General features: G+C 38.8%; 2 protein-coding genes and 1 long non-coding RNA gene across 15 annotated transcripts in view; 1 reads left to right on the forward strand and 2 right to left on the reverse strand.

Moving 5' to 3' along the window:
- Positions 1–5,952, forward strand: part of LOC127006773 (triple functional domain protein-like) — a 328,876-nt gene extending 322,924 nt beyond the window's left edge. For all 8 annotated transcript variants that reach the window (XM_050877079.1, XM_050877085.1, XM_050877077.1 and 5 more), the window contains 3 exons: positions 3,244–3,557; positions 3,711–3,906; positions 4,300–5,952. In XM_050877079.1, coding sequence (XP_050733036.1) covers positions 3,244–3,557; positions 3,711–3,906; positions 4,300–4,410 — 621 coding nt within the window. In that variant the 3' untranslated portion in view covers positions 4,411–5,952. The remainder of the gene's footprint in view (positions 1–3,243; positions 3,558–3,710; positions 3,907–4,299) is intronic.
- On the reverse strand, positions 5,624–14,348 carry LOC127006775 (short coiled-coil protein homolog). 5 transcript variants are annotated; one of them, XR_007759752.1, is made up of 9 exons: positions 14,322–14,348; positions 13,511–13,574; positions 11,739–11,807; positions 11,241–11,357; positions 10,589–10,675; positions 10,284–10,422; positions 9,618–9,667; positions 8,345–8,375; positions 5,624–6,814 (listed from the first exon to the last, which is right to left on the reverse strand). XR_007759752.1 is itself a non-coding variant. In XM_050877089.1 (8 exons), the coding sequence occupies exons 1-7, from the start codon at positions 14,331–14,333 to the stop codon at positions 8,366–8,368; spliced, it is 528 nt and encodes a 175-aa protein (XP_050733046.1). In that variant the 5' UTR covers positions 14,334–14,348; the 3' UTR covers positions 5,624–6,814; positions 8,345–8,365. The 5 variants fall into 5 exon arrangements, 3 of the variants coding, with proteins under 3 accessions (XP_050733046.1, XP_050733044.1, XP_050733045.1); XR_007759751.1 differs by having other exon boundaries at positions 11,211–11,357; XM_050877089.1 differs by lacking the exon at positions 9,618–9,667 and having other exon boundaries at positions 11,211–11,357.
- On the reverse strand, positions 12,627–13,464 carry LOC127006776 (uncharacterized). Of its 2 annotated transcripts, none has more exons than XR_007759754.1 (3): positions 13,126–13,464; positions 12,800–13,086; positions 12,627–12,676 (listed from the first exon to the last, which is right to left on the reverse strand). It is a non-coding gene; the product is annotated as an uncharacterized LOC127006776 (long non-coding RNA). The 2 variants fall into 2 exon arrangements; XR_007759753.1 differs by having other exon boundaries at positions 12,627–12,717.
- Positions 14,349–14,481: the final 133 nt, after the last annotated feature.

Genomic DNA, 14,481 nt, shown 5'->3' on the forward strand with positions numbered 1-14,481 from the left:
CCTGTGACGGGTGGCAGCAGGTTACGGAGAATAGTTGGCAGGGTTTGTGTATCATTATTTTACGAGAGAAACTACCTGCTTCCCTTGACTCAGAAATTTCACATATATTTTCTTACTATTGAGACTCTATACAACAAAAACAAGGTGTGAAGTTGATTTTATGCCAGAAGGTGCTGGCTATCATGCGTTTGAAAGCTACCCCTAACTTTACCCTAACCTAACAAAACCCCAACATTTACTATAGGTCTTGACTCGGAAAATTATATATTCTTTCTTTATCACCAAGACTCCATTAACAAACAAAGTGAGGTCATTCTTTGTTGATTTATACCATAAGGTGCTGGCTGTCTTGTGTTTGAAGATACCCTAAACTTAACCTAACCTAACAAAACCTTAAACAATTACTTAAGGTTTTGACTCAAAGTTCATACATGCTTCCTTACTAATGAGACTTTCTATGTAACAAAGTGAGGTCATTCTTTGTTGATTTATACAATAAGGTGCTGGCTATCATGTGTCTGAAGATACCCTAAACTTAACCTAACATAACCCCAAACAATTAATATAGATCTTGACTCAGAAATTTCACATATGCTTTCTTACTATTGAGACTTTCTATACAACAATGTGAGGTCATTCTTTGCTGATTTATACCAGAAGGTGCTGGCTATCATGTGTTTGAAGATACCCTAAACTTAACCTAACAAAACACCAAACAGTTACTATAGGTCTTGGCTCAGAAAATTCATATATGCTTCCATAATAATGAGACTTTGTATACAACAAAATGAGGTCATTCTTTGTTGATTTATACCAGAAAGTGCTGGGTATCATGTGTTTGAAGATATCCTAAACTTAACCTAACCTAACAAAACCCCAAACATTTACTATAGGTCTTGACTCAGAAAACTCATATATTCTTCCTTATCAACAAGACTTTCGAATTAACAAAGTGAGGTCATTCTTTGTTGATTTATACCATAAGGTGCTGGCTGTCATGTGTTTGAAGATACCCTAAACTTAACCTAACCTAACTGAATAAAACCCAAAACAATTACTATAGGTTTTGACTCAAAGTTCATATATGCTTCCTTACTAATGAGACTTTCTATGTAACAAAGTGAGGTCATTCTTATTTGATTTATACAATAAGGTGCTGGCTATCATGTGTCTGAAGATACCCTAAACTTAACCTAACATAACCCCAAACAATTAATATAGATCTTGACTCAGAAATTTCACATATGCTTTCTTACTATTGAGACTTTCTATACAACAAAGTGAGGTCATTCTTTGTTGATTTATGCCAGAAGGTGCTGGCTATCATGTGTTTGAAGATACCCTAAACTTAACCTAACCTAACAAAACCCCAAACATTTACTATAGGTCTTGACTCGGAAAATTCATATATTCTTCCTTATCAACAAGACTTTCAAATTAACAAAGTGAGGTCATTCTTTGTTGATTTATACCATAAGGTGCTGGCTGTCATGTGTTTGAAGATACCCTAAACTTAACCTAACCTAACAAAACCCTAAACAATTACTTAAGGTTTTGACTCAGTTCATATATGCTTCCTCACTAATGAGACATTCTGTGTAACAAAGTGAGGTCATTCTTTGTTGATTTATACAATAAGGTGCTGGCTATCATGTGTCTGAAGATACCTTAAACTTAACCTAACATAACCCCAAACAGTTAATATAGATCTTGACTCAGAAATTTCACATATGTTTTCTTACTATTGAGACTTTCTATACAACAACGTGAGGTCATTCTTTGTTGATTTATACCAGGAGGTGCTGTCTATCATGTGTTTGAAGATACCCTAAACTTAACCTAACAAAACACCAAACAGTTACTATAGGTCTTGGCTCAGAAAATTCATATATGCTTCCATAATAATGAGACTTTGTATACAACAAAATGAGGTCATTCTTTGTTGATTTATACCAGAAAGTGCTGGGTATCATGTGTTTGAAGATATCCTAAACTTAACCTAATCTAACCTAACAAAACCCCAAACATTTACTATAGGTCTTGACTCGGAAAATTCATATATTCTTCCTTATCAACAAGGCTTTCGAATTAACAAAGTGAGATCATTCTTTGTTGATTTATACCATAAGGTGCTGGCTGTCATGTGTTTGAAGATACCCTAAACTTAACCTAACCTAACCTAACAAAACCCTAAACAATTACTATAGGTTTTGACTCAAAGTTCATATATGCTTCCTTACTATTGAGACTTTCTAAGTAACAAAGTGAGGTCATTCTTTGTTGATTTATACAATAAGGTGCTGGCTATCATGTGTCTGAAGATACCCTGAACTTAACCTAACATAACCCCGAACAGTTAATATAGATCTTGACTCAGAAATTTCACATATGCTTCCTTACTATTAAGACTTTCTATACAACAAAGTGAGGTCATTCTTTGTTGATTTATGCCAGAAGGTGCTGGCTATCATGTGTTTGAAGATACCCTAAACTTAACCTAACATAACAAAACCCCAAACAGTTATTATAGGCCTTGACTCAGAGAATTCATATATGCTTCCTTACTATTGAGACTTTCTATACAAGAAAGTGGGGTCATTCTTTGTTGATTTATACTCTACGGTATATAACACAGTGAAGGCTTTCTTTGTTAATTTATGCTATAGGTGTTTGGATATCATGTGTTTCAAAGCTCCTTAATTAAACTTAGCCTAACTTATTGGAAATTTAATTTTTGTTGCTTAAAATTTTCTAATTAATAGTTATATTAACCAAAATTGATTTGTTTATTAATACATAAACATGTGAAATATTTGAAAGTTCCCAGAAACTTTCTATTTTTCTGTAAACTTTCCCACCCTTTGCACCCCTAGGTCAACCCATCCTGTAATGGCCCAGGCAAGTGTTTATAGTGTCTGCTATCTTGCTTGGCTCATACTGCCCCCACTCATCTTTGCTCCACTCTAGAGAGTTTTGCTAGAGTTTGGGTTGATTGGTGGTCTTCAGGACAACATGTGGGTAGTCTAAAGCCCCGTCCACATGGGCAAACACTGTCCGCCGCAGACACAGACAAGAGTGAGGGTTTTGCCTGTCCACCGTTCACTCCTCGCTTCTGCCTCGCATTTGTACGTGTATGCGGCAGACAATGTATGTCCGTGTGGACGACGCCTTAGGCCTGCACACTGACCAGTCGCCCACTGCTGTGAGGGGTGAAACACATAGGCCTTCCTTATTACCTTTCAGCCTGAAAATTTGCTAGTTGACATCCTAAGAACAAGGAATGATGGCGGCAGATGCAGCATACCCCAGGATGATAGTCTGCCTGCTGTCCGCCTCATTGACTTCGGCAGCGCAAGAAGCCTGGCCCCAAGTGAGAAAAATACAGGTGATGGCAATGACAAAGAGATCCCAATCAAAGAGCTGAGGATTCCACCTGAGTGTCCACCTGTGGTCCTTGGGTCACCTGAGTTTGTGGCCCCAGAATTGCTAGCCAGAAAGGAAGTTGGGGTCCAAGCAGATTACTGGAGTCTTGGAGTCCTTATTTATGTTCTCGTCAGGTGAGGAATAATTGTTTTTGTATCGACCTACTCAGTTGAAGCCTCTCCAAAAGATGACCTAAAAGAAATCAGCACTATTTGTATGTTTTAAGACCACAGAACATTGGAGGAAAGGTGCTGTTTCAGCAAAGCTAATGCTCATCCATTCCACAGTGGCCGCTCTCCCTTCCTTGGCACATCACCTGAGGCCACGTGCAGACATATTCTCTCAGGTGACCTCACGTTCCCTGTAGAATACTTTGCTTCAGTGACCCAGGAAGCATGTGATCTGATCCATGACCTGCTGGCCTTTAAGCCTGAGGACAGAGTGGAGCTGCAAGAAGCTCTTGGTCATCCTTGGTTTAGCATGGTGGGTTCATTAAGTTGAATTTTAGAGGTAACAGTTACATATCATATGTTGCCCAAATTCCTCTTCACTACACTACCTTCACACAACCTCTGCGTGTCACGAAATACACAAGAAATTAATCCAGGCCTGGAAAGGGTTTTACAGGCGCCAGGGATCGAACCCGTGACTGGCAAGATGGGAAAGCCACTTCTTAACCAGTTGGTCACAAGAGGTACCCCACTCACTGAATGAGTTTGGGTAGTCTTCTGCATCAGGAGGGTCAGTCACTACAATAACATCTATTGCATACCAAGCTTGCTCTTACCTACACTTATTTCAGAAAATGGATTTCTGATGATAAATTAATTATCTATTTGCAGAACCATATTCACAGCTTTTCTTATATATTTTCAGGAGGAGTGTGAAAGCTTGCTCCCGATTCAGTCTCTTGCTGATTACTCCTTCAGGCGGTCCAAGGTGGTGTCATCAGTGCAGGTTATAACACCACAGACCTCGTCTAAGTGATGGACTGAGATGGTAAGGTGACATCCTGTATCCTGTAGTTTCTGGGTAGGTGCACAGTGGGGTAGCTATGTATCACACTTTGCCTACAATGGAGGACATTTTCAAAGCTGTTTCTGTGTAGAGGATTGAACTTTCTCTGCCTGAAGCAAGCAGTATTGTGGCTTCATAGTGCAGGAAAAAAAATAAAGAAGTAAAACTTTTGTTTGCTATTAATCAAATTTCACAAGGGATTATGGCATATGCCTCACAGTTCATCACTGCAGCATAGGAGTGATTGTGCCCATAGGCTTGCTCTAGGCTGAGAGATGAATAGGTTAAGTGCTGTGCTCGACACAGCAGCAGCTTTGAAAATCCTCCAATGGTCCCTTTTAGGACATAAATTTGTGGCCAGCCAATTGTCACATAACTCAACTTTTTGTATTCAAGGTAAACTGTCCGAGTTGCTTTATGAATTATAGAAGAGGTATGACTTAGCTTGCCATGAATGGAAAGCTTGCATACCCAAGGTGCTGTTTTGTAATATTTTAGCTTTTATCATGGGTCATAAACCTGAAATAAACACAGTAACTGTCTGGTGAAATACTGATATTTTCCATAGCTCATGATCACCTGAGCAATGGGAACTGCACTAGTCACTATCAAAGGTTTATCATTTAGCTACTTAGATACTTGAAGTAGAGAAAAATTAATAAAAAATGGGACTGTTTCTACTAATACAGTACAATGTATCAGTAAGGGAACATATGACGATGAACTTGGTAACCTGAGAAAAGTACCGATTCATCTGTGTGATGAATAATCAAATTTAATTTTCACTTTACTTTTCACTACATCAGCATCCTCAGCAGCAAATAGGTGAAATACACACTCGCCAACCTTTATCAATGACTTACTGTGGACATAAGATCATTTTGTTAAGTGTGCACTTAAGCCAAAGGCTTGCCTGAGTATTGTGTGTGTGCATGTTGTCCTGTACAGTTCAGATTTACTTTTTTTCCCTGCAAACTAACAAGTAAGACAGAATAGAGTATGTTAAAACTTTCATGAAAAGTGGGGTATATATATATATTTTGATAAAATGTAGCTTTGCAATAACAGAAATGTCAGCCTTGGAGGTTTTATCATTGCCAAGCATTGCAGTGCCCTTGCTGCAACAAGGGCACTGCCCAGCTTTGACGGATAGGTGTGCATAACTTACAAATTGCGTTAGCCAACAAAAAAACTGGAAATAATTATTGTGCTCTGATTATCTCAAATTTCCTAATCTCTTACTTGACATTCCTCTCCCTGCTGCACACAGTCCTCCCATTGCACCTGTGCATCTGTTCACTTCACATTCATGGCTCATTTTAAGTTAGTAGAATAGTCTGTGATTTTAGCGAAAGCTGGTATTTGTAGTGTAATGATGAGTTCATGCTGTGAGGCCTTCAGCTGCAAGCGAGGGGGTAGAGATCAAGAGAATTGTGGTTATTATTTTGGTGTGAAAAGTATGTTGGGAAAAATGAAGTGTATTATGATGAATAAAGAGTATACAAAAGGTTATATTTTCTCTCCATCTCTTGTTAGTATGGTATAATCCTGTGCAGCACTATTGTCACAACATTCATTTCTGTTAGGTATAATCTGAATAAACTTCAAGAAGAAATCTAGGTAATATAACATCCACCTCTTGCCAGAATACTAGGTTAATAGAGCTCTCTAATCTACAGGTGCATGCACCTGTAGCACTAGTGTAGCTATGCCGCTGTAATGACTCATAAACATAAACTGTAACATTTAAGGCTGTGCGATTAAGTATACATGAATTTATAGGAATAATAAATACTAATACTCCTCACAGTAAACTGTACATTAAAGCTAATTGCATTCCAGCAAGAAGAGTATATATAGACACACTTACAGGAAATATGTGAAAATGAATATCTAACCTCTGCCTTGAATTTGGAATGAAAAGAACAAAGCATTTGTAAAATGTAATAGTACAATATATTTTTTTTCTCCAAAATCAAAATGCATGAGCCGTCTAGAAACAGATGGGTGAGACCGCCATTATGGCCATTGGCACGCTTACCCTTCTGTCTCTAGATGGCTCGTATAGTATAGAGTTCACTTTTAACTGTGGAGTATATATTTCCAAAGAAGAAAATGAATCTCTAAATACACAAAGAACTCTTATAAGCAACAGTAGCTGCATAAAAATATGAGAAGGTATAAAGATGGACAGAAAGAAATACAGTGACAGACACACAACAGACGAGAAGACAGACAGCGGCGATGTAGTGGAGTGGGGCCTTGCAGGACAGTGGCGGTGTAGTGGAGTGGGGCCGTTCAGGAGTGACCAGCCAGGGTTGACTAGTGAGTTTGGTCCAGACTGTCACCGGGGCTCTACAGAAGTCGCTCTGACCTGAGGACCAAAAAAAGCTGAATACACTCCATTGTAAAAAGAATTGTGTGGGTCCTTATTTTTCATGGTTATGATTTAACTAGTGGAGGAATAATGTTACTGAAACATATTTCAACAGTCTCAGTGCACCAGCAGACTACTAGTATGTGGAATGACTTTTAACAAAACACTTTGACAATGCACATTCTGGACAAACAAAGCCAGCCAAGGTAAAATATATACAAAGGAAGAAGGTGGCAGCACCCAGTGACTGGGTGAGCTGATCAATGAGGAACTTAATGTATTATACATAAGTTGCAACTGATCATTCATAAAATGTCTAAGAGAAAATATATTTACATGATGTGATTAATATACTATATACCAAAATCTGTGAATCCCACATTGCCTGCCAGACTGTTTGTTGAAAGGCCAATCCACACACCGGCACGTTAAATGTGTTGAAGCAGGTTTGCAAAAGGCAACAGTCTTCCCCCATTCACTTAGCTTTAATCTCATATATCCCAAAAATTTCTAAGTAATATGATGAAGTTTAGATTTTGTCTAAATATTTCTGCTCTACAGTCAACACAGCTACAGTACTCTCTATCTACTCAGTACAAACTAGGCTGTGCAACACAAATCCTGCCTCTATGAATAGATTGCAAGTTACCTGACTAGTGGCTGTCTGATCTTCATTCCTACATTCATAATTAAAATTTGAAAATATAATATTTTACATGCCTATGATATCCATATTTTACCTGGAAGTCTGAGACAACTGCAATAATGTATGAAGACTAAATGCTTACATCAGGACGTGGTAAGCAAAACTAATTAAAGGGAGGGAAACCAATACTAATTTAACATACATAAAAGCAGCATAGTAAGGATGGCCAAACTACAGCAAGATGTTAGTTCTCAGAGCAATATAGTCAAGTAACTTACCTATACATGTGAAATATACTACATGTAGAACTACCTACTCTACAGCTGCCTCATCTATAAATGCACAGGTAGAGGGCTAGGTGGCTTTATAAATACAGTGCTCTGCTTGCAACTATAACATTGCAAGTTCAACCCCAGCTCACAGTAGCTACTTTGTGACCCAAGCACAGATACACAGATACCTAGCTCATGACAATCCTTTTATCACTTTTAACTTGATGTTGTTAGTAAAAAGTTTAGTCTGTTCATACCTTTAACAGATTCACATACACATTCATAAAATATTCATTTGATTCTGATGACCATTATTTTCCCAATTCACCTTTTCACTAGAATTTGTGTCATTCATCATGTTAAATCTTTACTTTGAATGAAATTTCAATAAGAATATGTTTGATACAGTTTCCATTACATGGCTTTCAAAATTCATTTCAACAGCAATGAGTCCTCTCTCAAGAATGGAAACCTGAGCCAACTACGCACACATATACACCATTGCTCTATACTAGAGAAATGGGAAAACTAAAAAAAATTATCTACGTTACATTAGTCAAAACAAATCAAACTTTAACAAAATAAAGAGGGAGCTGAGAGGGAACTTACCATAACACTAGTAGGAAGGAGTTAGGTGCCTCTGTTGGGAAAGTCAAAATAATTCTAAATAAAAGTTGTACAAAAAAATAGGAACACTACGATGAAGTATGTATACAAAGTCAGGGTATACATACATATGCATACACTACAGGGAATTAAAAACATTGTGTCAAAAGTGTCACACAAATTCTGAATGATTACTCTTTAGTAGTTTCTCATTCAGTAAACCTTCCCATTCACACATTTTCTTACCATGCTATTGCAAACACTCTGACTTTACTTACCTAACCTTAGATGAATAATAAATTAATAAAAATAAGTAAAAATTATAAAACACAAAAATATTATTCATAAGACAGTAAGCCCTGGAAGAGGATTTCGTACACATTCACACGTTTTGCAATTGCTGGTGCCTGATATTCTTTTGCTTCATTTATCTACTTTTCTTTTTCATTTCTCTCTATCCCCCTTATCTTTCTTTCTCTTTCTCCTGTACCCTTCTACTTATATTTCTCCAGAGGCTGAAATCTCACCTATAGGCAATGTAGAGAGAAATATGACTGTTCATAATTCTGAAATTAAGGAAAAGGATAAATATTGAGAATAATGCAAGATCCTGAATATAGCTGAAGCCGTGATGGGAAGGGAAAAATGTTTGGTCATTGCTGCATTACTAATATAACAAGTGATTTGCAGCAAGTCTTCCGCCACAAGCTGCTCCTGTGATGTGCAAAGAGCCAAAAAAAAGAGCACTCAAGAAGGGGTTGATGATGAAGTGTTGGGCCAAGCTTAAAACATGCTACAGTGGTTACCCAGGGCATGCAAATCTTCTATGTATGCATTTATCTGTGTGTGACATGTGTTTATTACTGGGAGACTAGGTAGTGGTGGTGGCTGCTAAGAGTCATCAGCTACTGCCGTAAGTGGTGGGAGTCACTTATCCATGAACAAATTAATGGGATAGTTTTTTTTCTCCAGATATGTTCATGTTTGCAAATTTAAAAAGTACAAGTCTCAATATACTTTGATCAGTATAACTCAGTGCCTTAGCCACAGTGCTAATAATCAGCAAGATCACATATGTATTAGAATTTTGCAAGTATAAGGAGACTGCACACTGAAGGCTTGAGGCCACAATGCTGCCCCTTGTTCTATTCCCCTGCGAAGGTTGGTACTCCCTCACGCCATGCCAGCAGGATAAATGACTGAGCTATGGGTGTGCCGCTGAGAAATAGCTCTGTTCATGACAGCTGAAGTGCCAAGAGTGTGGAGATCCAGTTACCTGCGAGAACCTCCCCAACACCTCAAGCCTCAAACTGCCTCCACTGTTTACTGCAATAAAACCTTGGATGTATTTTTCTCTCCAAATTGATGACCTCTTTAGCGGGATGACTGAATAAGAAAAAAACTGATCTTGTTCAGTACACAAATAAGATAAAAGAGCTAATGGACAGAAGGTATTCCAAGTTTCACATATCTTGGTTATACGATGTTGTTTATTCACCCTAAATAAGCAGGAGACCAGCTCATGTTCCTGTTAGTGACATGAAAGATTTTTTACTAGTGTGAAGAAGGAATATAATATAAATAAAAATCTAATTATAAAAAGTATCAGTCATGCTACCAAAGTACAAAATTTGATTCCAACTAGGAAAATAGATATTGAAGACCAGTGGAAACTATAGAGACAATCACTGAAAACAAAGATTCAAGTAACAAAACACATCAAAATATGTTCTTAAGTAAAAACAAATTCACTGAAGATACAAACACATAAGAAAAAGTCTCCTTGGTCAAAAACCACAGAGGATGGGTATATAGCTATTAATATGAGTAAAGGGAGAAAACAAACAATAGTAACAGTTAACCCCATCCTAGTACTTGAGCCCTCAAGGTGGCCACACCTGCCAATGATTATAATCATCCAAGAGGCAGCTTCATCACTTACTTTTTCTTTGTCTTGGGTGAGGTGGATTGGAACACAGAGGAGGCAGACATGAGATTCTCGATGTATTGACCCAAAACCTGGTTCTCGGAGCGCAATTTCAGATTCTCTTCCTTGACACTGTCCACACGTTGAGAAAGATCTGATGGAGAGAAAGTTGTATTTTAGTCAGTGGCAGGTTTCCTTGGAATGGTGTGTCTGAGAATAGTATGGAAATTTCTTGAGGACTGAATTTGGGTTATTAGTACAGATCTAAGTTAGAAAAATGAATGGGAGTAACAACGGGATACAGGGAAAACTGTACTGACCATCAAGTGTGTTTTGAAGTTCTAACACCTGAGCAATGAGACGGGCCTTCTCCTCGTGCTCGTCGGGTGAAATGTCTGGTTCCAGGCCTGTGAAGAGAGAGTACTGATAACAATACTGCCAACACACAGCGCACACAGCACTCCGAGGAGAAGTCAGAGCTACAACAACACTAGTCAGACACCACAATACAATTATATCACGATATCATCAACAAACAGCCGTACTCCCAAAGCATATTGCCAAAAATAACATACTCTGCAGAATGTAATCAAATTCTAAGTTTAAACAGAGTGGCAATCAATTTTAGGCCATGTCCTCTACTCCACAAAAAGCAAACTAGCATAATGACAAAATGAAAATCAAAATCAGTAGAATAAAATCACTAGTAAGTTTTGCTGTCCAACGTCAGACTTAATAACACATGCCTCCAAATCATTCCGCCATAAAAGGCAACCAAAAGTGATGACGGGCAAACTCAAGAAACTCCTCCAATGGGAAGTACAATGGGTGAACTCAAGAAACTCCTCCACTGGGAACTTCCTTTCTCTTTCGCAAGAAACAAGAAAGAAGCACAACCGAGGCATATATAGCAGTGAGAATGGTCACTATAAAATGACTTACCACTAAATGTGAAGGGACTGAGGGACTCACTGTTGTGGAGGGGACTGCTGGAGCCATTGGTGTAGGTGGAAGGGATGGACTCCAGGCTCTGGCCACGCGTCGAGTTGGAGATCTCTGAGGCAGCTGTTCGGTCATCATCCAGCACCACTGTGGGGGCGGGGCTCACATTACGGGATAACACACACACACACACACACACACACACACACACTACCATATCAGTTTACAGATTCTAGTACAAGGCAAGAAACTATCATTTATATACGCATTCAATATGCCAGTTTTACATTACTCTTATGGGTCACTGCATGTAACATCATCTATTTGTTACTAATAATTTTTGTTGTAAAATGTTAATGTAATGTGAATCATGTATATAAGTAATTGTTAGGTTGGCTATGTGTTGTAGCTGTCTTTTTTATCTAATCCTTCACACTAGTCATGATAGTTAGCCACCATGTTGCTGTATGGGGTCCCTTCAGGGGCAGGGAGGGCATTAGCAGGGGGTCAACAGAAAGAGAGACCCACCTGAAGGATCATCGTCCACCAGGGGGATGCTGTTGTCGTCTTGGTAACTCGACATGGCTGATTGGCAAGCTGAAAAGGAGGCAGATTGTAGTGATTGAAAATACGCTTAATGTCCAAATCTTTCAGGGACAAACTAGCCACAGCAACAGAAAATTATAATTTAGTTCTTGTCGCCATTGTTGGACTCATTACAAAGAACGATAAGGTTCCAGAAGTACACCCACTGGGTCACTGACCACCGGTAACAACAAACAATGGCACAGCGAGAATCATATCAAGTATTTATAATAAACAATCAATCATAAATTGCTATATCTAACCTAATAAAACCTGACCTGACCTAACAACCTAGCAAAAGCATGTACTCTGCTGCTAAAATGTGATAAATGGAAATAAATCCCTTCATATATCTCCCCAAGACAATATTTTAAGAAATTAATCTTAAACAAGTGCAATGGCAAAGCAATAGACCAGTGTGTTGTATGTGAACAAAGTAGCTCCTTCATATAGAACAAAAATGTCCTGTGCAGTGAGACGGGTGTACTTCTGGAGTAATACCTTAAGAAAAACATTGACACCGCTCAGCACAATAATGCAAGAGTAGGTTAACACACACATATGACCTTGGGCTTTGAAGTCACTCCAAGGGTAGAGATTGGTGAGGGTCCTGAAAAGACCCACCTCAGCTGTGATAAAAACAAGCAGAATAAACCACACTAGGAAAATAAGGCGTGGATAACAAGGCTCCGTGAATAGCTGCTCAAAGGGGGAAACCTGTGACTCATCCCTAACCCATATAGCATTAAGGGGGAAACCTGTGACTTATCCCTAACCCATAGAGTATTAAGGGGAAAACCTGTGACCCATCCCTAACCCATAGTGTATTAAGGGGGAAACCTGTGACTCATCCCTAACCCATAGAGTATTAAGGGGGGAACCTGTGACTCATCCCTAACCCATAGAGTATTAAGGGGAAAACCTGTGACCCATCCCTAACCCATAGAGTATTAAGGGGAAAACCTGTGACCCATCCCTAACCCATAGTGTATTAAGGGGGAAACCTGTGACCCATCCCTAACCCATAGAGTATTAAGGGGGAAACCTGTGACTCATCCCTAACCCATAGAGTATTAATGGGGAAACCTGTGACTCATCCCTAACCCATAGAGTATTAAGGGGGAAACCTGTGACCCATCCCTAACCCATAGAGTATTAAGGGGGAAACCTGTGACCCATCCCTAACCCATAGAGTATTAAGGGGGAAACCTGTGACCCATCCCTAACCCATAGAGTATTAAGGGGGAAACCTGTGACCCATCCCTAACCCATAGAGTATTAAGGGGGAAACCTGACTCATTCCTAACCCATAGAGTATTAATGGGGAAACCTGTGACCCATCCCTAACCCATAGAGTATTAAGGGGGAAACCTGACTCATTCCTAACCCATAGAGTATTAAGAAGAAATTAAGAAAACGTGGAATAGACACCATAGATAGAAACCAGTGATAAAAGAGGACACAGAGAATAATCAAGAGGAAAAGTTATCAATAAAAAACACAAAGAGAATAAAAACGTTTTACACACACACACACACACACACACACACACACACACACACACAGTCAATACCTACACACACATCGATTAACCTCACTTCTCCACATCTAAGACACCCAATATTAGTCCACATACTGCTCCTTGGTCCCTTTTATCATAATCAGTGGAAAAAATAAGTAAAAGGCCACGAAAAATAAGAAAAAAGACGAATTACCGTATTTTTTGACAGCTCGGTTGACACTCACTCCCGAAGGCCAGGCAGGAAGGACGATCTCGGTCTGGGGATACCACTAGTTTATTTTTTTTAAGCCTATATTCACGTTTATCTAAGTGTGTCCTCGTTAATAGATGTGATTTCTGGATAAAAGAAGTGTATATATTAAAATTTACTTGATTAGAACAGGTGATAATGAGTTAGTAGAGTAAGGACAATCTCGGCCTTGGGATACCTCTAATATATTTTTTTAAGCCTATATTCACGTTTATCCAGGTGTATTTTCGTTAATAGATGCAATTTAGGGATAAAGGAAACGCACATATCAAATTTACTCGATTAGAACAGGTGATAATGAGTTAGTGGAGTCTCATTTTAGGGACAGCTCTCATTTCCAAGTCTATCATCCCGTTTATCAAAGAATTCAAACGTGAGTAGATATAATTCCGTGATTAAGGAACTATATACACTAAAATTTGCATGGCTAGAACAGGTGATAATGAGATAGTGGAGGTTCATTTTAGGAACGTACAGCACCCATTATCTGAAGGCATTGTTAGGGATATGGACGCGATTTTCAGTTATCAATGTTTGTTTCTGAGTGATTTAAGTAGATTTTAGCTCATGGTTGTGCTGTAAGTGGTTTAATATATGGATCTCAATAATAATTTAAGCCTGTGATGACGTCATGAACCCCGCCCTTGCTACGTACCGCTTTCGAACTAGTTATAAGAACATAAGAACGTAAGGAGTCTGCAAGAGGCCGGTTGGCCTATACAAGGCAGCTCCTGTACACTCAACCCCACCTTACCTCACCCTCCATGGCTTTATCTAACCTCTTCTTGAATGTATCTATGGTATTGGCACCCACAACATGGCTCCCAAGCCTGTTCCATTCGTCCACCACTCTATTGGTGAACCAATTCTTGCCTATGTCTTTGTTGAATCTGAATTTGTCTCACTTAAAACCA

The sequence above is a fragment of the Eriocheir sinensis genome, chromosome 33, assembly GCF_024679095.1.
Source record: "Eriocheir sinensis breed Jianghai 21 chromosome 33, ASM2467909v1, whole genome shotgun sequence".
In the NCBI taxonomy this organism is placed as follows: domain Eukaryota; kingdom Metazoa; phylum Arthropoda; class Malacostraca; order Decapoda; family Varunidae; genus Eriocheir; species Eriocheir sinensis.